We start from the raw sequence: 27262 nt of genomic DNA on the forward strand, positions 1-27262 counted from the left end.
TGTAAAAAGGAAAAAAGAAAACATCCAAAAATGAAATGGATTTGATACCGGTTGAAAGATGTGGTTGGCAGTGGGTCAACCCGTTTTACAAAACCCGTGACTCGTCATCCGGTACCTCCAATTTACGGGTTAGTATAGAGGGAGGGGGGTGTAGGTTTAAGGAGGGTTTAAGGCGGCTCTGTCGCCGTACTTGTTGCCTGTTGGAACCCCTCCTCTCGATCTCGAACCCTTCCTAGTTTTATTGCCCTCATTCTTGCTCCCTTGATCTTCCGATTCTCAGCTCCTCAAAACTTTCTTGGCCAATTCGAGAAAAGTTTGATGTCTGCCATTGAACTGCTAGCTTATATATCTTTCGTAATCAGTTAATCACAATAATCCGCTGAGAATGTGGAGGAATTTAGCAAAACATGCCTATACGAGGAGGCTGCAACTCTCCTCTCAACACTCTTCCTTCTCTCCTTCTAATTGCACCAGTCGTTTTTATTTCCCTGATAAAGCCAGAGCTCTTGAGTCCCAAGACCATGTATATTCTTTGCGCCCAGTTGCAGATCTTAGGCGAATTGGGGTACTATCTTTTCAGAAAGATGAATTGGGAAGACCCGGTTTTGGGGTTACCAAAAAACCTGTTAATTTTTTCGGATTGTTCGGTTATCAGAAAGGTTATGCGAGTGCTGCGGAGGCCATTGCTTCAGAAGAAGATATGTCAGGGGTGGATGAAGTTCAAGAATTAATGGAGGAAGTGAACAAAGGAGACAAGCTCGAAAAGCAGCCAAAATTGATAGGTGGGGTGGCGCAAGGCAAGCACAACGTGCTGCGGAGGCGACAAATAAAGATGGAGACAGAGGCGTGGGAAGAGGCAGCTAAAGAGTACCGAGAGCTTCTATCGGACATGTGTGAGCAAAAGCTCGCCCCTAATTTGCCATACATAAAATCTTTATTCCTCGGATGGTTTGAGCCGTTGAGGGATGTAATTGCTGCTGAGCAAGACTTGTGCAAGCAAGGGAAGAACCGGGCTGCCTATGCCCCCTATTTTGATCATTTACCAGCGGATATGATGGCAGTTATTACAATGCATAAGTTGATGGGGTTGTTGATGACAGGGGAAGGCAATGGCAGTGCTAGAGTAGTTCAAGCTGCTTGCCACATTGGTGAAGCCATTGAACATGAGGTGGGTAAGCTTAGAGGTGTTCTTTTTTTTTTTTTTTTTTCTCTCCTTTACATATATTTTGTATCTGGGTTACCTTTGATTTAGCGAAAAGCAAAAGAATAACCATGTGCTTCCATTTGGAACTGAAACTTGGTCTCATGGGTAAATTTATCCTTGCTGAAAGAATTATCACCAAATTTGTTCTTGCCAAAGAAAAAGAATGTGGTAATAGTTCAAAACAAAGTGTGGAACTTTAGCATTAATATAAGCTTTCATACACTGCCTGGCCATAATTTACACTCTATATGGTGGATACAATTCAGTTTACTTTGATAGTTATGGTAGGAAATAGTTAATAAGGCTTTTACTAGTGCTTAATGAGACCAATTTTCATTCACTCATCACAAGAAAATGGAACCTTGGCCCTACAACAACCACCTCTCCAAGGCATTTCCTAAAATAGATTTTCACACTGTTCTAACTTTGAAATTTAGCACCTGTTTCATTTTCTTTGTTTTGTTTTGTGGTTTTTGTTGTTCTTCTTCTTTTGTTGACAGCCATCTACTACATGGAACAATATAAAAGAATTTCAACACTGGCAAAACCAAGCCCAATTACTTGGGGAGGCACTCAAGTTAGATTCCAAGAAAATATAGTGTGAAAAGAATACAAGAGAATGAAATGCCTCTCTACCCCAGGAACCCAAATTCCCTACGAAGTCCAGAAAATATTATTTCTTCTATTATGATAGCCTCCACCATCCAAATCATAGGCCGATTCATCAGGTTGTAGAAGGGGGCCTGGAGGGTTCATTTCGAATCTTCCATAAGGACACTTTTCTAGAGGCAGAGCTTGGAACAGGCACGACAGCACTGCATTGCTTGCAAACACACTTTGATGGTCAAGTTGGTTTTCCCTTTCTAGAGTTTGGCTGAGTTTAAAGTAAGGGCAAAGGTTTTTTTTGTTTATCTTCTTATTGTCTAGACTAGGCGTATTTTGTATACTTCATGTGTACGTTTGTGCGCCTCCTTTAAGGCACTTTTAATATATTTTCTCTTTTGCCTACTAAAGAAAAAGGAAAAAAAAGGGTTTTTCCTCGAATATATACCCAGCAGCTTAATTTACATGCATAGGATCAGCCTTAGTTTCCTTCAGTTATAAGTTTAATTAAGCTGGATATGCTAATTATTAACATCTTCGTGATTGTTTCTTGCACGGAGGAGGATGTGGTTGTTGGGATGTCAGGTGGTGGGCATTTGTATGTCTGATACAGCATAGGTATTCCTCAATTCAGATTGAGGTCTGTGCTACAATGCCTTGTCATTCCCTAAGCTAGGGCTTGGACTTAGTTCATGTTGAGCTGCCAAATCAAGCTTATCTTATGATTGGTGCTCTAACTTGGCATTCTTTAGTTGTCCCATCAATGTTTGAGAAGTGATGCCTTAAGTGTTAGAGGAGAATCCTCCTTTATCTTTTAGTGGGTACCATGCCAACTGTTATTGACAAGTGAAGTTTCTGCCCACATCTTTGACTACCTACGTCTTCCTCTGGGGTTCTTCCATAAGGAAAAATCCATTGAGATGGTTGTGGTGGGGTTTGAGAGGAGGTTGGTGATTTGGAAAAGCTATTGTCTGATAATAGGAAGAAAATTGAACTCTGTTGAAGAGCACCTTTGTGAGCTTCTGTTGTATTTCATCTTTTCCTTCATCATTCCATAGTATTAAGAAGGTAGAGATTTGAAAAAAGCTTCAAAAAGATTTTCTTCCCTTGAAAAATGAAAGGAAGTTTCCCTTGGTTGAGTGGATGCCTGTTACATGAGTTTGGATGTGGGTGTTGATGTGGGTCATGTCAAAATGTATGATCTTTTGAATTCTCATGTTTTAGGATATGAGGTCTGAGGAGTCGGCTAAAAGGGATTTTAACAGTGGGTATGGACACTTGGACATGGTTGAAAAATTAACTATTTGTATCATTGGGATTTGCTTGTCTTATTTAAAGCTATATCTATTTTATTTTCTTTTGTAAAGCCAAAAACTCTGTTTTGCCCAATAAGAGATTCAATATGTGTTTGGATGATTTTAAATAAAGGTGTTCTTATCTATAAAAAGAGCTTAAAATGAGAGTAAGTAAAAGTTGCTTCTCATGATAGTCCTTTTTTAGCACACATGAGAAGGTAATAGTTTGGGAGCTTCTAGGGATTGAGAATCTTAGCTTGAACTTCCTTGTTTGTTTTTCCTGTTTTTGTTTGTTTCTTCTTTTCACTTCCTGTCTTCTTGACTGCAACTTTGTATACGAAAACACAATCCCATAGGTAACTTTGTATACTGTGACACAATCCATAAAGTATATAATTGGCAATTTGAAGGTGCTTGCAACAGATCCTGAGGAAAAAGTGTTGCTAAATTTATAGTATCTACTATTCCATATGTGACTATGTTTTGAACTGAACAAAATACTTCTCCTTATTAGGACTGATCCTTTGCACATAGATCCAAAATTTTAATTTTTTGGATTCCTTCGATTTTTCTTTTTCTCATTCCTGTTAGATCAAGATGTCGATGTTATATCCCTCTCTAGGAAACTGGATATCTCCAGAACATTTAATTTCAATCCTTTAGATTACGTAACTTTTACATTGTTAAATGAAGCATTGAGGTTTCATGTTTTGTTTCCTTTTTCTTTATGCTTTGGTAATTAAATGTTTTGTTTCTCTCCTGGTGAAGCTCTTGCTTAATGAACCTTAGATGCCAGCATCCATTCAGTATCAAACTTCTATCTAGAAGTACAATTAATTAAGATGATGTGTGTTTCTAAATATACCCGTTTTTCTGCCTGATTGAATGAGAGAGATTCAAATTTGAAGTAATAATTCTCATTACTGGCATATGAATACTTGTTGATAAAGAATGTCATTAGGTTGCTAAGTTTTAGGGATTCACAGTTTCTCATCAAAATATACCAATCAAAGCTTTTTGTTTTGGGCATAATATCATGAACTAGTATTTGTATGCATCAGTGCGTTAAACAAACTGCTACCTTTCATGACTGAGGGCATTATTATCATCTCTTATTGTGGATCAGGTGAGGATACAGAGGTTTATGGAGAAGACCAAGAAAAAGAGTGCATCCAGCAACAATCCTGATGGTGGATCAAATCCTGTGACAAAAGAACAAGAGAAACTGCGGAAAAAGGTTTCTATGTTGATGAAAAAGCAAAAGCTGCAGCAAGTGAGGCAAATAGTGAAACGACAAGATGACTCAAAACCTTGGGGCCAAGATGCTCATGTTAAGGTTAGTGAAATCTATAGTGGTTTTAAATGGAAATCTCCTGGTTTGCCACTGCAGCTGCTTATTATTATCATCATCATAATCTTTTTCTATATGTTGTTATTATTACTTGTGCCTGAGGGCCACATTGCCGCTGCTCATTATCATCATCATCATAATCCTTTTTCTATATGTTATTATTACTTGTGCCTGAGGGCCATATCCTGCTAATAATCTTCTTCTTCTTCTTCTTCTTCTTCTTCTTTCTATGGTGTTGTCATTATCACTTCTTCTTTCTTTCTTTCTATGGTGTTGTCATAATTACTTATGTTGGATGGTCATATCCTGCTATTGCTTTTCAGGTTGGGTCTCGTTTGATTGAGCTATTAATAGAAACAGCCTACATTCAACCTCCAGCTGATCAGTTAGGAGATGGGCCACCTGATATTCGTCCTGCATTTGTTCACACCCTCAAAACTGTCATAAAAGAAACACAGTGAGATACTGTTTCAATTTAAAATTCGTCCCTGCCCCCGGCCACCCCCTCCCACACCCCGTGTCCCACCTTCTTTCTCTCTCTTATACAATGTTACCATGTTTTATGGCTTTCTTTCAACAGGAAAGGCACCAGGAGATATGGAGTAATAGAATGCGACCCACTAGTTCGCAAAGGTTTAGAAAAAACTGTGAGTCAATACAAAGTTTTCAGGATGTCTTGTTTTGCATGTTTTTTGGTGTTGTGTGTGTGTGTGTTTATTAAGGTAGGTAAGCCTCAGATTTTGAGGTTCAGGCAAGGATGATAATAATTTTTCTGTCAAAACAGGCTAGGCACATGGTTATTCCTTATATGCCAATGTTGGTGCCTCCACTAAACTGGACAGGGTACGTATTCTTGGTTTCTGCTATCAATTATTTCAGTTCTTTCTAGTGTTCTGTTTAATTAAATGGCTAGATTCTTTTCTATGATAAGCAATAAATCAATGCATTAAATGGGGCCTAAAGGAGGGGGGCATCCACTTACGCAAGATGTGTACAAGCAATGGTTGTGAAAACATGCTTACAGCACTTCTAATCTAGCCAATCCAACATTGTCTATAAAGTCCAGAGAGGGCAACAAATGAAATCCCATATCCCTGCAAGACCACCATTCATGCCAGACCTTTCCAATCCTTCAAATGTTCTCCTATTGCTGTGCTTGCTTATCAAAAAGAAAAAAAAAAAAATGTTCTCCTATTGCTCTCTTTCCATGTAAGAGATACACACTGGAATCATTCTCTAAACAGCCTTATGGTTGGTTCCAACGAATGAACCATGCAACTAAGGAGGACATCTCTAACACAGTGAGGGAATTCCCAATCCACACTGAAAAAGAGAGAAGTAGGTTCTAATTGGTAGCATTCCATTTTCTAGAAGAATGTGGACTAGTTGATAATCACATAAGACCTTTTTTTTCCCCTGTCTTTATGATTTGAAAGAAAAAAGAGAGAAAGAGTTTGATGGGTGGTGTTTGTGTTTTGGGATGGGGGTTGTGTGTGGAGGGCGGGGGTGGGTGGGATTTTGGGGTGTGGCTTGGTTTGCAGTTGGGGGTTTAGAAATGAAATTATCCAATAATTGTAACTACTCTTAAGGGTTAATATAACTTTAAATCTCAATTTTTTGGGGGTGGGTAAAGTCTTTGTCCTCTATTCAAATTTATCTAGGATCATGTCCTTTGTTAAATTAAGAACTATCATCTATTTTCTCATTGCTTTAATGCAATTTCCTTTGTCTCTCTCTGATTGCTTTATCATCCTTAGTTGATAATCACATAAGATCTTCCTTTTTCCCCCTTTCTTTTTAATTTGCAAGAAAAGAGAGGGAGAAAGAGTTTGGTGGGTGGTGTTCATGTTGTATGTGTGTATGTAGGTAGGTGGGGTTTTGGGATGTGATTTGGCTTGCAGTTGGGGATTTGAAATGGAATTAGCCAATGACTGCAAATGCTCACCATGGTTAACAAAGCTAAATCTCAACGATTTTGGGGGTGGCTACCTTGTCCTTGTCTTCCATTAAGCTTCATCTAGGGTCATATCCTTTGTTAAATTAAAAACTATCATGTACTTTCTCATTGCTTTAATGCAGTTTCTCCTTTGTGCTCTCTCTCTCTCTCTCATCCTTCTAGAACCTTTGACTTGATTTAAATCATTTGATTCCCTCCTAAGAGCCACATATATTTGTCTACAATCAAGCAAGTGAGCTAAGGTTTCAATCTTTTAAGGTTTAAGGAGAGGAACGAGGAATAAAAAATCATGGTAACAAACAAAAGTAAAATAAAAAATAAAGAAAGAAAGATAAAAAAGAAGAGATAGAATCTTAGAATCTCACTAAGGCCTTCTAGGAATCTCACTTAGAAAAAATCAATGGAATCTCACCATTGAGAATTATAAGGTATACAAAGAAAATTTAATGTTATTGATAATCAATACTTAACCTTGTTTTACATCAATTAACCTTATTTATAGGCTTTAGAAAACATAAGAATTTGAAAAAAACTATGAAAAGTAAACATAACCTATGTAGTAACTAATTAGGACTTCTATTCATTTCCTAGAGCTATTAAATCTCCTAAAAAAATTGAAAAAATTAGAAACTTACTCTATTGAAACTTCTTGTTGTAATAAAGTTCCAACCAAGGTTGCATTCTATGCTTGGGAGGCTACATGGGGGAGGGTGCTCACTCTTGATAGACTTCAGAAAAGAGGATGACAGCTTCCTAATCGTTGTTTTCTATGTGGTTGTGAAGAAGAAACTGTAAATCATATGCTTATTCATTGTATAGTGGTCAGAGTTCTGTGGGATATTGTTCTTGGGTTATTAGGTGTGCAGTGGGTCTTTCCAGAAATTGTAAAGGAGGTCTTAACTAGCTGGAGGGGCCCTTTTGTGGGAAAGAAAAGGAAAAAGATATGGAAATCCATTCCGTTATGTATTTTTTGGACGGTTTGGAAAGAAAGAAATAGGCTAGCTTTTAGGGGGGGAGTGTTAGATATCCAAAAGCTTAAGAATTCTTTTGTTTGTAGCTTGTGGAGCTGGGCTAGATTGTATATTGGTGAGGAGAGTGTGTCCCTTATAGGGTTTTTGGAATGGTTGGCGTCAAACTAAGGGGTGGTGAGCCCGTCTTGTTTTCTTTTTGGTTCTGAGAGGGGGTTGTTGCTTTATATACCCCCTGTATACTTGTAACTTTCCGCCTCTCCATTAATATATCTTGCTTTACTTATCAAAAAAAAAAAAAAAAACCTTATGATAAAAATATTATTTTAGAAAATAAAAAGTTTAGAACTCCTCCATGAGGAGGAGGAGACCAGTGACCATCTATTTTTGGTTTGTATTAAGGCTAGAATGTTGTGGAATGTTATCTTTGCCATTTTTAGTGTGCATTGGGTTTTGCATTCCTCTGTGAGGGGGAACTTGCTTGGGTGGCATGGAAGCTTTGTGGGTAAAAGAAGGGAGAAGACGTGGAGGGCTGTACCTTTATGCTTAGTGTGGACTTTATGGAAGGAAATGAATGGGAGAGCGTTCAATAATGTCGAATGGTTCAATCAAGCTATCAAATATTTTTTTTTTGGTATAATTTTGTGAATTGGGTTAGGGTGTATATAGAAGATCACACTTTGTCTATGATTGACTTAAGGGGATGGCTTACTTGTTCCTTTGCTGCCTAGTTTTTTGGGCGTTTCTTTGTATACATCGTGTGTATTGTTTTTGCCATTTCTAGGCATTTCTAATGCAAGCTCTTATTTACCTATTAGGAAAAAAAAAAAAATTTACAACTCTTAAAGAGAATTAAAAAATTCCCAAATTCTAAATAAAACTCAAATATCAATTACTAACTAATCATGACACCTAAAAACTATAAAATTATCTAAATACCCTTAGTAAAGTAATTTAGGATTTATTTATTTATTCTTTTCTTGAGTAGATCTTGAAGATTCGTTGTTATTAATTCTCCCCAACTTCGAAAAAACTCAACCTCGAGTTTTCTTGACTTTCCATGGTCCATGGAAATCTCGCGCAATGCCTTTCTTTCTTTCTTCATCGACCTACACAAATGAATTGATAATTCTTAACAAATAACTTTTCATTCAAGTTTTGTTAACGTATTACTAGATGCAACCACCAACTGAGATCTTTCAAGTGTGCATGAAGTTTATTATTTGCCATGATGAATAGGATCTCAAGATCTCTTTATCTTGTTTAATTTTATGCAAACAAACACCAAGCTCCCAAGGATTTTCCTATACTGTGAGACAAGTTAGTAGTTCTTGAAATAATTATGTGTACTCAATAATCTAGTAGCAAGTCCTTTCCCATGCTCTTCTTGTAACCAAGGATGAAAATATCGGTAATCATGGATATATTGGTATTTCGATTTTACGGATATATCGGATATGTCGGAGATATATCGGCGGATATTTTGGAAAAAAATATCGGTAGACTTAAAATTGTTAAAAACTCATGAAAATGTAAAGAAAACCTCATAATAATATAATTAGAAGTATAATAGACATTTTAAAGTTATTTTATTAAAAATTTTGATATATGTATAACATGATTTATCATATTTAATAATAATATCGTATGCATCGATAAAAATATGAATTTTATAAGTGTACATTTATTATTAAATTACATCTAATATTATGATATTTGATTATAATATGTCTAATTTTAAAATATATATTAATATTAAAATTATGATCCATTTAATTCAATTGTATTAAACAATATAAATAAATTATGATATATATATATATATATATATATATAATTTTTTAATATTTAATTAATTATTAATGATATTAAAAACATTATGAAGAAAATTATATAATTTTTATATTTTTGGTAATCAATTAAAAGAAAATTTTGCATTTAATTATAAAATAATTATAATTAATTTGCTCTTTAAAATATTCTTTTAATGTTTTCTTTATATAATGAGTTTAAGTATATATAAGTTTAGTGCACAATATATAACAAGGGCAAGTTTGCCCAGATGGCAAGTGGAGTGAACCCCAAACCTTTTGGTTTGGGGTTCAAATCCTCTCAGAAGCAAAAGGAGAAGGCACTGTAGTGGCACTATAGCACATTGACTTCATTGTAGCGCGTTTGACTTCCGTTGACCATGCGATATATCGAGAAAAATCGTCGATTTATCGCCAAAATCGCCGATATATCGCGAGATATTGCTGATTTCTCTGGATTTATCCCGAAATATCACCGGACTGATATTTCTCTATGAAATATTGTGTCGATACCCTTCGATACACAATATATCGGCGATATATCGCCGACATATCGCGATATTTTCCTCCTTGCTTGTAACCTATATTCCAGAAGAATAAAATTCTTAAGTTCTCTAACTTCAAAACAAGTTTCAACAATCCTTATTATTCCATCTTAAGATTCTTCATTTTTGCTACCAATCATAAAACTCCTTTGCTTTGGAAAGTCAAGCACAAACTTGACTCGAACTTTTACAACTCTTGAAATGTAAACAATTGGCATATGAGTTATGAATGCACACTCTTCAATATTGGCAATTAAAAACCATGTTCAGACTTGTGTAAACTTGCTTGGTGCATTGGTTAATTCAAAGATTATGACTAATTATTCATATAACTCATCTTTCCCAAGGGATAGAACTCTATAAAAACTTGACCTTGCTTGAATAAAGTCTTTAGTAGACTACTTATTAGCTTGTTCTTTAGAGTCCATGTTCTCCTTGTGGTGTGTATGGTAGGCATGTAAATTTGGGAAAGAAGAATTTGAAAGTGGATCAATAGCACATTGTAGGTTTCACATAGCTAATGACTCCTTTGATACCATGGGAATTGTGTTACTAGAATCAACCAATATCTATTGCACTTTTTTGATCTCTTTTATAGTTTGTTTTGGGATCGATTCCATTATATCTTGCATTCTCGATTCATCATTGACAGCTTCTTCCTCATTACTTACAACTTCAAATTGCTTCTTAACGGGAGTATTTGCTGATTCTTTTGGTCCTAAGCTTGGTGATTTCTCCACTTGTTGCTTAGATTGTGGAATTTCCTGCATTAAACAAAGAATTTTTGTACACCCATTATGCACAAGTGTATAAGTATTCTCATGGCCATCATATTTTATCAGAAGGCCAAGACCTTCCAAGCATAATATGAGCAACTTTTATCGGCAAAACATCACACCATACCATTTGTTTAAAATTATTACTAACAAGGAATATAAACAAATAACAGGAACTTCCCAGATCAGATACATCATTCACTTGTGCTTCTTGATATGGATTTGAATCCTTTTCTGTTTTTAGATTAAGCTTTTGAACAAGTTCTTGTGAAACTATATTTGAATGACTTCCTCCATCAATAATTAAGGTGCATAGTCTTCCTTGAGAAGAAACACGAGTACGGAAGATGTTAGTTCATTGCTAATCTCTTCCACTTTTGCTATTGGAGCAACCGATAGATGGTGCACCTACAAGGTTATAACTTTCAGTTAAGGCATCACAATAACCACCTTCTCCTCCAGGTTACTCTTTGCTGTGGCTCTCAGCTTCCTTTAGATCGGCTTCAGATTCAAGTTCTGATTTTTCAATACAAAAGTATAATCTTTCATTTGGACAAATAATAGCATAATGATCATGTTCCCCACACGTGAGGCATAATGGAACTGTACCAACCCTTTTTTCTACAACACCCATTGGAGTTTTCCCTTGTTAACCTCTCTTTTAGCTGCATTTATAGATTGTTGATGGCTGCCTCCATTCACATGATGAGTGTTGGTATTTGTTGTACTTAGAGGTTTGCTTGTTGGCTGATTAGAAAAAGACCTCCCACTTTGTGACTTCAATGTCTAGAAGCTCAAAAAGGGAGTTTGGGTGGAGAACGTTCCTTCCAAGTTAGCGTTTTTTGCATGGGAAGCTACTTGGGGGAGGGTTCTTACTATTGATAGGCTTCAAAAGAGAGGATGGCAGATGCCTAACCGGTGTTACCTATGTGGTAGTGAGGAGGAAAATGTAAATCATCTTCTTATTCATTGTACAGTGGCCGGTGTGTTGTGGGGGATGGTTCTTAGTCTGTTTGGAGCTCAGTGGGTCTTTCCAGAAACTGTAAAGGAGGTGATTATCAGCTGGAAGGGTTCTTTTGTGGGCAAAAAGAGGAAGAGAATTTGGAGATCCATACCGTTATTTATTTTTTGGACGGTGTGGAAAGAAAGGAATAGATTAGCATTTAGGGGGGGGGAGCTAGCTATACAGAAAATTAAATATTCTTTTGTTTGTAATATGTGGGGGTGGGCAAAGTTGTATAATGGTGCGGAGTCCCGCTCCCTTATAGGTTTCCTGGAGTGGTTAGCCTCCAGTTGAGGGCTGGTGGGTTTTTTGTTTGTTTTTTGGTCCTATGTTGTGAGGCCGTCGTCGCCTCGTATACTCCCTGTGTACTTTGCGGCGTTTGCCTTTGCTAATATATTTGTGTTTACTTATCGAAAAAAAAAAAAAATGTCTAGAAGCTCAAAAATTGAGTGATTATTCAAATTTAAGGACTAGTTGATGAGCATCATCTCTGGTGTAAGTCTGTGCTATCATCATCTCAAGTTGAATCTCCATTCAAAGTTTAGCTTTGTGGCAAGCTATAATTTGAGCCTCATTTTCCCTTTTCCCTTATTGATTTTGAATACTCAACTCATGAAATTCTTCTTTGTATTCTTCAACTGATTTATTACCTTGTTTGAGGTTAAACATTTTGGTGTACAAGAGTTGTTCATGATCAATTGGAATAAAACACTCTTTCATCCTTAACTTCATGTCATTTTATGTGTTTATAAGTGGTTGGTTGGTTCTATTGACTTGATCTTTAGTACTATGCCATCATAAACATGTTGTATCTTTTAATTTTGCGTTCACAAAATGAACCTTGACATTTTAAGACAGCATACTAATTGAAGTTATCCAATTACTTTTAAAAAAACTCAATGCATACCTTTTTTTGCCACATCATGATCTTGCTCAAAGTTTGTGAGTCTTTCCATGTCTATATTACGATGGATGTCTCTTATTATGGCCCTTGATTGATTACACATCATAAAATTACCTCGCTCAATTAGGTGATTGGTCATACTAACGACTCCCATCGCCTTTGTCATTGGATTGTTTTTCTTGACTTCTTTCCAACAGTCTCACTATCTTATCTAGCTGGTTGAGTTTTATGATGACTTGTTTTTAGGATTATTGTGTAGCAAAAATTTCTTCCAAATGTGTTGAAGTAACATCATGATTAGGACTCTTGGAACTCATGCTTGAATAATTTTTTTTTTTGATAAGTAAAAAGAAAGTATATTAATCAAAAAGAGGAAACACCAAAAAGCCAATGCCCTCGAAGTATACAGGGAGTATACACACCACCTTCCCTAACTAGGAGCCTATCCAGTCTAAAAAACTTACAAGAGAAGGACTCTCTACTAAGGAAACCTTGACCCAAGACCAAAGATTACATACAAAAGAATATTTCAACTTTTGAAGCGAGAGTTCTTCATTCCCAAACGCTATTCTATTCCTCTCCTTCCAGATTGACCAAAAAATACATAGAGGAGTCATTTGCCAAGCCCTCTTACGCCTTTTCCCCACAAACCCTCCATTCCATCCAAGAAGGGTTGCCTTCACTGTACACGAAAGAGTCTAAGATACACCAAAATGGGAGAAAAGAAGGTTCCACAGGACCCGTGTCTTGACACAATGAAGTAAGAGATGATCCACCGTTTCTGCTTCGGATAGACAAAGAAAGCACCTATTTGCCAAAGAGAACCCCCTCCTTTGAAGTTGCTCCAAAGTTAAGACTTTACCCCAGGAAGCCTCCCAAGCAAAGAAAGGTACCTTTGGAGGCACTCTTACCCTCCAAATTCTTTTGCTAGGGAACATAGAAGAAGAGCCCCCCCTCTCCAACATAGAATAAAGAGACTTAATTGTGAAAGCACCATCATTTGAAGCTGTCCAAATCACTCTATCTTCCTCTTCCCTTTGAACCCTGAATGTATGGATCTTCTGCAACAAACGCTCCACCAAATCGATCTCCCAATCATTAAACGCCCTTGCAAAAAGAGGAGTCCAATCATCCCCATCTCCAATGGGGTTCCAAACCTCCGAAACCCAAGCATTCTTAGACTATGGAGAAAAGAGAGGAGAAGGACTCACAAAGTGGCCCATCTCCGCACCACTTGTCTTTCCAGAATCTCACTCTTTGCCCATTACCCACATGGTAAGCTAACCTACCATCTAACAGCCACCACTTCTTCCTAATTGCTTTCCAAAGCCCAACACCATTTCTCCCAATTACATCCCGAGTACGCCATCCCCCCTCCTCTTCGCCATACTTGAGGCTAATTACATGCCTCCACAATGCCTCTCTCTCATTAGCATACCTCCAATTCCACTTGCACAAAAGAACACTATTCATCAAAGCTAAATTTCTCACACCTAGCCCACCTTTCTTTTTTTCCAAGCAAACCAAGTTCCATCTGACAAGTCAAGACTCCTTAGTTGCATGCACATTCAAGTCAAGAACTTTCACTCTTATACCAAAACTGATATAAGACAAATAAAATAGTCTACAATCAAATAGGTGGGCTAGAGTTTTAAAAGAGGAACAAAGAACAAAATATTATGGCAATAGATAAAAGTAATAAAATATCAAGAAAGAAAGAGAAAAGAAGAAGAAATAGAGCTATAGAATCTCATTGAAGCCTTCTAGAAATCTCTCCTAGAAGAAAATTAATAGAATCTCACCATTGAGAATTGAAAGGTATGCTCAGAAAAAATTAATGTTATTAATCATCAATATTTAACCTTGTTTTATATCAATTAGCCTTATTTATAGGCTTTAAAAAAGCACTAGAATTTGAATAAAACTATGAAAAGTAAACTATGTAGTAACTAATTAGGACTTATTCATTTCTTAGAACTATTAAATCTCCTAAAAGAATTAAAAGAAATCGGAAACTCCTTTTTTCAATCAAGAACTTACTTTGTTGAAACTTCTTGCAATGAAGTTTCTAATAAAGAAGACCCTAAGATTCAAGGACTCAAAATAAAAATTTTATGATAAAAGATTATTTTAGAAAATAAAAAGTTTTTAAATTTTAAATAGAATTAAACAAATTTCCAAATTCTAAATAAACCTCAAATATCAATTACTAACTAATTATGACACCTAAAAAAATTGTAAAATTACCTAAATATCTTTGATGATGTAATTTATGATTGTTTTATTCATTTATTCCTTTCTTGAGTACATGTTGCAGTTTCATCCTCATCACCATTGGCCTCCCTGCACATGTCTTTACTATCTTGTATGGTTCTCCTCATTTTGTCCAGTTGGTGCCACCAATAGGCTATCAGATACATCAATTTCTTGTTTGTCAATGTTTACTTTTCGAAAACCCATGATATTGTCTCACAGGGGACTAATCATATGCTTTTTCTAAGTCAATAAAATTATGTGAAGACCTAAACCCTAAATTCCAAGCCTTAAGCCCCAAACATGTTCAGTCAACTACCTAATTAATCCCACTCTTGATATCCTGAGTTTATTTTGCACATTTGGTCAACTTTTCTATATCTTGACAGGTATGACAAAGGAGCGTACTTGTTCTTACCATCATATGTCATGCGCATTCATGGGGCAAGACAACAACGTGAAGCAATTAAAAGGGCTCCAAGGAAGGCATTGGAACCTGCATTTGAGGTTTGAGAATCTTGTGATTTGTTTCTTTATCTCCTTCAGTGTACTGTGCTGAAATTCATGTTGAACCTCTGTTACAATCTCTGAGGAACCGGCACAACAAATTTTACCTGTTTGCATTGAACTCTTTGCCATTTTCTTTACTGTAATGATGGTGTGTTTGTTCTGTGAATCAGGCCCTTAACACCCTTGGCAATACTAAATGGAGAATAAATAAGAGGGTACTTGGTGTCATAGACAGAATATGGGCTAGTGGAGGTCGTCTTGCTGATTTGGTTGACCGCGAAGATGTGAGTTGCATTCTACAAGCCTAATCTTCCTTTTTTTTAAAGCATTATTGTTTTCCATTTTGAGAAAGGAAAACATCTAGTTCAATGAAAGTTTGATACTCACTTGAATAAATGTCCAATTCAGCACCATGCTCCTGGTTTTATTTTTTATAATCTATTTCTATATTTTTGGGTATGGCAGGTTCCTTTACCAGAGGAACCAGACACAGAAGATGAAGCAGAAATCAGGAAATGGAAGTGGAAAGTCAGAGCTGTGAAAAAGGAAAATAGTGAGAGGCATTCACAGCGGTGCGATATAGAACTTAAACTTGCTGTAAGATGCTTCTATATTAATTTTATAGTGCTGTTGAATGCTCTGATAAATGGTGTATTGATGCTTTTTCAAATGGGAGCAGGTGGCTCGAAAGATGAAGGATGAAGATGGCTTCTTCTATCCCCACAACCTTGATTTTCGAGGTCGTGCCTACCCCATGCATCCATATTTAAACCATCTTGGCTCTGATTTGTGCCGAGGTATCCTGGAGTTTGCAGAGGGACGCCCTCTTGGGAAGTCAGGCTTACGTTGGCTGAAGATACATTTAGCAAATGTATATGCTGGTGGAGTGGACAAGTTATCATATGAGGGTCGGGTGGCATTTACTGAGAATCATTTGGAAGATATCTTTGATTCCGCAGACAGACCTCTGGAAGGAAGACGCTGGTGGTTGTCTGCTGAGGATCCTTTCCAATGCTTGGCAACATGTATTAATCTCTCAGAAGCATTAAGAAGCTCCTCTCCAGAGACTACTATTTCACATATGCCTGTCCACCAGGTACTTCATTTTCAGCATGGTCACATTCAAACTGAGAAATTTTTACCAAGTAAATCAAATTAATCCCACCTCCTCCGTACTCCACCCAACCCAACAACAAAAAGGAAATCTCAGAACTAGCTTTTATTGGAATTCTGTTCTATGCAGACATATCATGTTTGCCTAGTGTATTTTTTATGAACTCCTCCAGGTAACTATTCAGCTCTTCTGCATTTACACATGCAAAATGACAGTAGCATGATTACTCATATCCTTCAGATTACCTATTTGTTGTCCCATTATTAGGAGCAGCAATAATGGATTTGCCACTTCTTTCACCTGCTGTAGTAGGATTGAGAGGCTAACATTCATTTCCCTGACTTTACTTTTACTTTCATATTAAATGCTTGGATTCAGGTCATTTGTTTGTCCAAAACTTAATTTAAGATTGTATTGTTCTATCTTTTTCAAGGATGGTTCGTGCAATGGCTTACAACACTATGCTGCGCTTGGAAGGGACAAGGTAATGGAATATTCTGCTTTTGGTCGTCTGTTGTGGAAATCTGATATGTGATATGGAAGTATGGTTTTTGATTAGTGAGGCATAGTTTTTCACTCTTTTTATGCTTTGAGGCTAAATTTGTCTCAGCTTTGACCTTCTTTCTTTTTGATAGAAAAAAGGACCTTTGTTAAGGAAAGATGGTAAAAGGATAGGAGTTTTCCACTGAGAGCCCTACAGAAGAGGAAATTGAAACCCAAGAAAGAAACCCCTCTTCTAAAACAAAGTCAACACACTTTGCAAGGGTCAAAGGTTCTGAATTTTTGGAGTTTTGATCTTCTGGAGTTTCTTCCTCCAAATACTATTTAGAATGCAAGCCCCTTGATATGTCCTTTTGGTTGGTTGCTCACAATAACCTTAACACTATGGCATGCTTCACTTGTCTTTCCTTTACCCTTTCACTCCTTTCCGGTATGGCAGGGAGTGCTCAATATTGATTATTTGAGCTGGATTCCCTTCTAAAGATATTCAATTGATTTCTGTTATTGCATTTTGAGGCTTTTGTAGAAGAAGTTAAATTCAAAATTTTGAAATTTTAGTATGTCAGCTGCAGTGCAATATTAAGGTTACAGTATTTTGACCGACCTTTTTTTTTTTTTTTTAACCAGTTCTCTGGGAATACTGACCAGGCTTTTATTTTTTTATTTTGTTTTTATTATTATTAGGTCCATTTTGTCCAAATACCTGAATGCATTTGGAACCCTGAATTAATAATAAAACTGACCTCAGGCAGCTCTGTTATGCATGGTGGTATATCTTTTTAAGCACTTCCAAAATGATTACTTTATTAATGGCACTTTTAACCACGATGACATGGAAAACTTGTTCAACTGAGCATGAGCAAAGAAAGAAAATGTATGTCTAAGTTAGCATGAATATTTGATTAAATATGAGTATAAATATTAATAAAAGATAAAAAAAAGGTAAAAATAATCATCACAGACACATTTTATCTGCCTCTCTCTGTGTGTATCTGTTTATGTGTGTGCTTGTAAGCTCAACCAGTTAAACTTCTCAGCCATTCTATAAATTGAGTGTTGTAGTGTACATGTGAACTCAATCAATTAAACCCATAAAAAAATGTAAACTCAATCACTTAACCCTTTTAAAGTTGCTATAAATTGAGAGCATGAACTTGCCTGTTTCATAGTAACAACAAGATGAATATCTCCTCATAAAAAACTCTTTTCATGATATATGATTTAGGGGACAAGTGTCTGCAAGCACTGTATTTCGGATTGGTGAAAAGAGTTTCTGGCCTAGATTATGTTGAGTTAAAATTGCTTTCTGTATATTACTAAGCACCATTGGAAGTGCTCTGATGTCTAGAAAGTGCTTGGGTTTCATGCCCTCGTCGCAGAAGAGTGTTTCTTAATTAGCATTTGCTAGCTTATGCAATTTTTCTGTTTCTTAAGGAAGCCACCTCATTATTTCAGTTAGGAGCAGCTGCTGTGAATCTTGTTGCGGGAGAGAAGCCTGCAGATGTTTACTCAGGAATTGCTGCCAGGTAAGTTATTGTCTGTGATAATTTTTCCTTTTTTATGCTTTACATTTTCCAAAAAATATGATGGGGTGCTATGGAACTTTGTATGCTTGGTATCAACTCTCTTGTAGATGCAGTTAATTTGAGAGAGTCAGCTGCTCAATTTGTCTTGCTAGGGACTTTGGCAGTTATTCTTAACTGTTAAAGTTATCTGATACATAATATATCTTTGTTGAGGGGCACGTGCTTTGATAGTCCTGAAAGATGGTGTCATAACCTGTGAGGTTCTCTTCTGGGAACCTGCTTACTGTGTGCTCTTTTCACCTCCCTATAAACTTAGAAGATATCAGAAGGTATCCAGAGCTTACAGATGCGAAATTTTGATTCTAGTTTATTAGTCAATTGTGGCAATGACTAATCTTATAGCTGAGGCTTGTCATTTATATGGATGTGTTTCATTTGTAACAGGGGTTTTATTTTTAGGAACAAAGAAAGAATATCATTAGAGATTTTATTCTTGTGGAAACAGAGAAAAAAAGGAACAAACCAATAACAAATAAGACTAGATTTGAAAAGAACAAGCTGCTTGGCTTCCAACAACAAACCCTGGTTAGGATGGCAATGAACCCCCCTTTTGGGCTTGTTCTAACCAAGCCGCTCCCCCCCCTCACCCTCTTCACTAGTTGAGTGCTTTCACAATTCTGTATCTTTGTGTTAAATAAGTTCAACTATATCTATGAATTTATTTTATTGTTTCATAAGTATTTGGATGGTTCTGCATGGTTTCCATACTTCTTCCAGACTGGTTGCTTATATTCAAGGATTTGTACAGCACAATGTAAATTTTCCTAAACAGAATATGATCTCAGCAATCAATCTGATTAAAATTGTTGTGGCAATGCAGAGTTCTTGATATCATGCGGAGAGATGCACAGAAGGATCCTGCTACTGAACCAAATGCTTTGCGTGCTAGACTTTTAATCAGTCAGGTTTTTTTATTGTTATTTATTTATATATTTTTTGGTTTGTGTGTGTGTGTGTGTTTGCTTGTTTTTATTTTTCCTTTTGTTTCTCATGTTTATTAGTTTTGGATGGTACTGGATTGTGCTTGAGATGTTGCAATTGTATTAATGTGATTGGACTTTTTAAAACCATAAATGGTTTTCTAACATTCCTGGTCATTCAGTGAAACAACTAGATTAGATTGTACGAAATATCAGAATCTTTGTCTCACTGAGATATAATTTTCCTTGGCTATACTGTTGGATGCCCTGATTGATATCTGCTATTAATCCTCTGCCTTCATAACTGGGATCCTTAGGTGGATAGGAAACTGGTGAAGCAGACAGTGATGACATCAGTATATGGAGTTACTTATATTGGTGCTCGTGACCAAATCAAGAGGAGATTAAAAGAACGTTGTGCCATTGCAGATGAGGGAGAGGTGTTTAGTGCATCTTGTTATGCGGCTAAAGTAAGTACAACAAACTGTGGGAGATCTGTGGTTTTGTTGAGTTGGCTTTTATTTCATATAGATTGATGGTGGTTACATAGGTGTTTTCATGGAACGTCCATGGTGTTCTTTTTAATATGGAAAGTGTCATTGATTTATTTATTTGTTTATTCTTTTTGGCTACTTACATTAGTTTGTATTGACTATTTCACTACAACAGACCACCTTGACTGCTTTAGGAGAGATGTTTGAAGCTGCACGTAGTATCATGAGCTGGCTTGGTGACTGTGCAAAGGTGAGTTTAAGCTGTTTTTGGTCTATTCACTTGATAGTCAAGATTGTATAACAAGAACAAACTACATGTACTAATTGTTATTATGATACTTGGTGGGGAATGCTATTCAGTGTTTGGTTTGATTGCCAATATCCCTTGACTTGTCACATTTCAATCGTCCCTGTTGTTGAGTGGATGTAGTGAACTGATAAGTGATAAGATATCTACCAGTTTTATTTTTGTAGTACTCATATAGCATAATATGATTTTTTTAATATCTATATGTTTGCTTCAAATCAATTTTATGTTTTTCCTGGATTTGAGCTCCATAATGTATGGGCCAAACACAACTCAAATGTTATTCAGCATTCAGGATCTCAATATGGATATGGAAATAACTGTCAGTCCTACTGAAGATGAGGCAACTTGTTACCTTTGAGTCAGAAACAGGTAAAGAACCTGGATGCTGGAGAAATTAGTGTTGTAAGACTGTATCAGAGGGCTGTCTAAAAGGTCAACTGCAAATTCCTCCCATATCCAGAGGATAATAAACCAACCAAGGAATTTTCCATAGCCAAAAGCCAATTTACTACTATCACAGGGCCATTCTCATTTCCATCAAAATTACATGTGCTGTAGAACTCATTTTTGCCCCTCTTTTGGGAGAGTGTCTATCATCAGAAAGTTTCTATTAGATAAGATGTTTCCTTGTCTATTATGCAAGCCAAATATCAAGTTGATTGGAGATTAAGAACTATTCAATTCATATAATGCTTTAATTGGAGTTTGATTTTAGTTCTTGTACAAATGGCGTTACAAGATTGGTGAGAACTCCTATGGGGCAGGAAAGGATCTTTATTTCCCTCATTTATTTATTTATTATTATTATTATTATTATTTTGCTTCTTGTCTGTTATCATCACACTTCACATGCATAAGCTTGTTGATATAATTGTTTTATGCCAATGTATGTGGAGGAATGGCATTTTGTGTGGGTGGGGAGCATTGATATTGATTCAACTTTTTTGGTGGATGTGGATAAGATTAGTGTTTCTTATCTTTGATGATGTTTCAATGCTTCGAGTGAACTCCCAGTTTAAAAGTCAATTTGAGCAGTAGCTTTATTGTGGATGTGCCAATCTTGATGAGTTTATGATTTGCCTATTTTTAGACAGCTACAGAACTGGAAAACTGCAAAGAAATTCTGCATTTAGGGTTAGATAAAGAACCAAAGATCATTCAGGTGGCTGACCAAGTCCCATAACATCTGGAATATAATGTGGTTTTGATAAATAAAATCTTAGCTCTCAAGTGGTTGTGGAGGTGTTTTATGGAATCTCTCTGAAGACTGAAGCTTTGACATTTGATTTATTTATTGATTGGTGTTTTGGGAGAGAGGCAGGGTGGTAGGAAATTTGGTGCTTAAAATTCCCCCTTATTCTGTATCTTATTTTTCAAACTAATTCTGTGACATTTCTGTACAGTCACTTCCTTACATGATTAAAATATTTGCAGGTGATAGCTTCTGAGAATCATCCAGTGCGGTGGAATACTCCTTTGGGACTTCCTGTTGTGCAACCCTACCGCAAATTAGGAAGGCATCTTGTAATGTTCTTAGAAATATATAGCATCTAAAACATTGGCAATATCTTTATTCCATCATATACCATTTCAAAACAAACATTTAATGTTGATGTGCCATATATGCAGATTAAGACTTCACTTCAGGTGTTGAGCCTACAACGAGAAACTGATAAGGTAGTTCACCAAACTTTAATTCTTTTCTCCTTTTCTGCTTTTTCAATCTTTATGCTCTAGACTACATTAATGGACTTAAAGTACGAGTAGGATTTGTATGAACATGACATGGCATGGCAAGGGTTTGGGCATGGCATATGTCTCTAACACGTCTATTGGTAAGATTTGTAACGCAGATATATCTATCAAAGAAGAAGAAGAGCAAATTCCTATTTTCTTGTTAGTAACCTTAGTGTCACGGACTTAGTCGTTTCCTAAGCTCGTGCGGCACTTAGACAAGTCAAGATGCTTGATCTTGCTAAGTCAGCCTTACTCCCAACGCTTAGCTTGTTAGGCTAAGATGCTCACGACTCGAAAGCTTAAGAAGGCGTAGTAGGCAATTCTTAAGGAATAGAAGCTTTATTACTCAAGGAAGCCTTTACAAGTGCTTTAGGAACTCATTTGCTTGGTGCCTTGGCCAAATGAGGCCCTCACCTATTTATAGGCACCAATGGAACTCTCTGGAACCTTGGAGGGTTCTTTACAATTCAAGAATATTCTAGAATGTCCTACACCATTCTATATACAAACCTATGTACAAGAGACCCCTAGAATTCTCTAGAAAGCCCTGGACTCCTCTCATGCCTTCCACCATAATATAGAGATGTGTGGACTTCTCTAGGCATTTCTAGAATCTTCCACACTCTTCCCACCAATAGCTAAGTGTAGGAGTCCCAGAAGCTTCCTGGGCTCTATATAAACCCATGGGGAGGCTCATTTGAAGCATCTTGTGACATTAGGCTCATGTTGGATCTATCTTAGTTATACATGACAATTTATGCCCTAGGGTATAGAATGAAAAGAAAAAGAAATAAATTATCCGCATCTTTGTGTCTTTAAATCTAGGAATTAAATGAATCCAATATTTAGATACCCCAACCCTGACAGTTGTGCTGGAGTGCACAGAATTGTAGGCTCTAATTGTAGAATAGCTGTTGAGTAAAATGTGTATGGAGGATTACTAGCATCTTACTTCATTCACATTCCTTCTCTTTCAAACTATAAATTTGGCTTAACTACAGGAAAAGAAAATCCTTGGGGAAATTGTTGAGTTTTCTGGGTCATAAATTTGTATCCTGTTTGCTCCTTCATGTTATTATCCTTAATATTAATGTTAATCCTGTCTGCTCCTTCATGTTATTATCCTTAATATTAATGTTAAGCTAAGTACCAAAATCTTAACCACAATTTGTTTTTTCTTTTTCTTTTTGTGGTTATTGTAGGTCATGGTTAAGCGTCAGAGGACAGCTTTTCCTCCGAATTTCGTTCACTCACTTGATGGTTCCCACATGATGATGACTGCCGTTGCTTGCCAAAAGGCAGGCTTAAATTTTGCAGGTTTTGTAGATACTTTCCTTGTACCCATTTTCTGCTGATTAAAACACAGATAAATTCATGTACACTCACATATAAATATATACATACTATTTGTGTTTTGTTTTTCTTACTGTTCTGCACCAATGTTTGGTCACAGGAGTCCATGATTCATACTGGACACATGCATGTGATGTTGACGAAATGAACAGGATACTTAGAGAAAAGTTTGTTGAACTCTACGGGACGCCAATACTTGAAAATGTAAAGTATCTTCCTTCTAGAATGCTTTACAACTTAAGAAGCCTACTCTAATAAGTGATTTGTTGATGTGTCTTGTTTGTTAGAAAAGGTTGGAGCAATCAAATCACCCTTTAAAAGTTGGTCATGCTAATCTGCTTTTATAGAAAATGAGAAATAAAATGAAATGAAACAAATCACTGCAGCAGAATGGTAACTTTTCTATGAGAATTAGCAAGGATCTTGATTCCATACTTAAGTTCTGTTTGTCCCAGTGAAAGTCATTTCCTTGACAGAAAGTACATATTTCACTTGATTATCGCTTTTAAGAGCTAATTTTAGCCTATTAGATGGGAATTTGCTAAGTAAATGCTTTCTCTTTCTGCCATTTTCTGTGTTAATCTAGATGAAAATTTTGTGTCCCAGAATATAGTGGTAATTTATATTGAAATATTGTGCCGAAGTTCATTTAACCACGACTGCCCTTATTAGAGTGGCACAAGTTTTGTGTAATAACTATTTGAACCTACAGTCATTGCTCTTTGCCCCCACTCACCCAAGGAAATATGTTTGCTTGGTTGTGCTCCAGTTGGATCTCTGAAAGGACTACTTGAAGGGATAAAAGTAGGGAGGAATCTAAAATTCTGCCTTCAAGTTTTCCATGAGAAATATAAGAAAAAAATTGAGTGTAATGAATATTATCTAAAAACTTGCTCATTTTAAATTTTTTTCGTTTTTAATATGAATGGGATAAAACTGAAGGATGGGCATGAGAAATAATTTATTGAATTAAAACTTATTTTTTTCTTTTTCCTCCTCTCACACTCTGTATTCAAATGGAGCAGAAGGAAAACAAGGGAAAAAAAAATTTATTGCTTTGGTAACTTGTATATGCTCTTTTATGACACAATCAAATTTGGATCTTCAAACTTCTATGGTATATGGCCATAGCAGATTGATTAGTTTTTAATTGTGAAAGCATTTATGTTCAATATCCACAAAGCCATTCTCATTTAAATGCTATTGAAGAAACAAAAGAGCTTAACTGGTGAAAGTTTTAAGAATCTTCTGGACAGAGAATTGGACTTTGTGGGTTGTGATATTGTGAATGAGTTTTAATTTTGGTTGCTTTGTGTTTTTGCAGTTGTTGGAGGGCTTCCAAAAGTCATTTCCTACATTAAATTTTCCGCCCTTACCAGAGCGAGGGGACTTTGATCTGAGGGAGGTTTTGGAATCTCCTTATTTCTTCAATTAGTTTACATGATTCTTTGCTGTTACTTGGCAGCTGCAGTGCAATCTTCACTTGTTGTACCTTTGTCACTGATTCAATTACAAGGTGAAGGTGGTTATATTCATATACATATATGTTCGTCCATGGGCATGGTTAAGTGTTGCCCTCAATAAGGGGATAGTAAAAGGAAAAAGAAACTCGAGGTTGTTTTTGTACATATGTGCCCGTCTTCAACCATTAGCTGTAGAGATTTCCATTCAAATTTCTTTTGCCCAATCTTGGACACATCTTTGTCAACAGGATTTGAGAGAATAAGATGTGAAACATGCGGAAGTAGATGAAAAGCATCTCCAGTGATTTTGATATCTAGTTGGTTTAGTTGTGAAACAGAAGGAACTGAAGCCTCAGCAGTGTATAGGGACACTTGATTTAATGAACCTCATTCAGAGGAAAGGCAGCACAATGAGGAAGGCCTCTCTCACAATGGATTCTGAAGGTTTTTAATATACAGAGAAGGTAGGTGAGTTGACTGTTAGAATGGGTTAGTATCCTCCTTTACTATTTTTTTTTTTTCTGTTCTCAGGACACGTTTTTGAGACTGGTGTTCTGGGCATTCCTTGTGTTTGCTGATCTAGTGTGTAATATCAAAATTTCTAATGGATACAAAAGAGAAAAAAAATCCACTCTGGAAGCATAGTAGAAGGATCCTGAATTAATTTATAAGCAGTTCTTTGTTATATTGTATGTTTTTCTTTCCTGTTCCTGGTTATTTATCTGGAAGCAGAGAGAGCTGAAGCATTCTAGCCTTAAGAGGCATCAGTGTTGGCAACAGTAGAGAAAAGATAGGATAAACTGATGAGTTTTTAGCCTTTAATTTTGTGTTCCAAGTTCAGCAGATGTTTTCGTTTTCTTGAGCCACTGGGTTGATGGTCACACAAAAACCAACCCCTCTGGTGTTGTGTAATTGGCCTGCCCTTGGAAGTGAGGGTGATAATTCATGTTGGTGCTCGGTATTCTTATCATGTCAGGACTCAGACACTTGATCAGCTGGATTAGCCTTAACCTAAACATGATACAAATGGTAATTAGGTTAAAAACATGAATTCAAATTTGTCTTAATTATTAACCCATTTAACAATTAGGTTATATTAGATTTTATTTGAATTAATATGATTAATCTTTCATTGTGACAACATGATTTAATTAATTTATTTATTTATTTAAAGTCAAATTTAATTCATTAATTCGAGATTTTGTCCCAAAAAATCATAGATATTTTATTTTCATGTATTCACCTACCTCCAACGGACAAAATTAAAGCAAGCTGGTGTAAGGGCTAGGATTTCACCCACCCCTGTATTTTAAATTTATATTGCTTTTTTATTTTATATTATCCATCTATTTTTAATTATTTTTTATATTTATCACATTAATCCTATTTTAGAAAATTACACTCACTTGACTTTTAATTTTTTTATGTATATATATATATATATATATATATATATATATATATATATATATATATATATATATATATATATATATTTATCCTCTAATTTTGTTTAATTCTTAAATGTTTTAATAAAAATAGTTTTAAATTTTCTTACATAAATCAATATAAATATATTAAAGAAATTTAAGATATTTTTTTCTAAAAAATTTTATAAATATTATTAGAATTTTTAATATAGATATTTTTTTTTTAGAAAGAATTTAAATTTTTTGAGATTAGTAATTTGACTTAAAGTCAAATTAGAAGAATTTTAAAATTTTGGTAAACATGGGAGATTGTTATTTATTTAGCTTTCCTATGTAATGATTAATTTATTGTAGATATAGATTTATTATTCTATCGAAGAGAATATGTTGTAATAAAATCTTATTTTAGCAAAATACTGTCAATATCTTCCAACAAAATTATTTAAAAAATATAAATACATTGTATTTTAATTTTTAAATATTGAAATACAATATGTTGTCAATGACATAAATTTTTATTTTTATATTAATATTCTTTTAGTCTTATTTATATCATTAATTTTGATATACATACATCACTTTTATTTGTTTAATAAAACAACCTGAACACATGTATTATTTATTTTTATCATTTTTATCATTTTTTTTAGTTTTGATTAATTTTTTCTTACCAATATTGTGTTGAAATATCCACCTATATTTTCTAATATATCATAAATTTTCTTTTATATATATTCTAATATTTCTTGATATAACTTGATGTATCTATCAAATCAAGTTATCGAACCAATACATTTCAGAAGTGGCAACAATTAGAAAAAAAAGAAAAAAAAAAAGAAAAAAAAGATTATAGAGGAAGTCGAAATGGAAGCAATGAGAAAATGACAAAAGAAAAATGGTTTCTCAATTTATTTTTCTCCATCCCGACATATACCAAAGTGAAGAATTAAAAAGAAATTTGAAAATGTGTACAAATTTATATATGATTTTCACAATATTTAATTTTTTTCTTCTTTTTTTTTTTTTTGGTGAAAATTTTACGTTCCTTCTTACTTTCTAGGAGTTTAGAAGACATGTCAGTTTATTTTCGTTTGTTTTAAGAATTGAAAGCCTCATTCCCAATTTTAAATTTGAATAAATTAAAAATATTCGAATTGGTTTGGTAGAAAATTTA

At 35.4% G+C, this 27262-nt stretch overlaps 1 protein-coding gene across 1 annotated transcript; it reads left to right on the plus strand.

The window, feature by feature from the left end:
* Window positions 1-154: 154 nt before the first annotated feature.
* On the plus strand, window positions 155-25350 carry LOC117917597 (DNA-directed RNA polymerase 1, mitochondrial). Its single transcript, XM_034833927.1, has 19 exons — window positions 155-1168; window positions 4229-4438; window positions 4777-4910; window positions 5034-5100; window positions 5238-5296; window positions 15060-15177; window positions 15351-15464; window positions 15646-15777; window positions 15860-16276; window positions 16728-16778; window positions 18251-18321; window positions 19202-19286; window positions 19619-19771; window positions 19971-20045; window positions 21540-21629; window positions 21735-21782; window positions 23045-23159; window positions 23296-23399; window positions 24520-25350. Exons 1-19 carry the CDS (start codon window positions 386-388, stop codon window positions 24628-24630), a joined length of 2937 nt encoding a protein of 978 aa, XP_034689818.1. The 5' UTR covers window positions 155-385; the 3' UTR covers window positions 24631-25350.
* The last annotated feature ends 1912 nt before the right edge of the window (window positions 25351-27262 follow it).

This window comes from Vitis riparia, chromosome 1, assembly GCF_004353265.1.
Source record: "Vitis riparia cultivar Riparia Gloire de Montpellier isolate 1030 chromosome 1, EGFV_Vit.rip_1.0, whole genome shotgun sequence".
Taxonomy (NCBI): domain Eukaryota; kingdom Viridiplantae; phylum Streptophyta; class Magnoliopsida; order Vitales; family Vitaceae; genus Vitis; species Vitis riparia.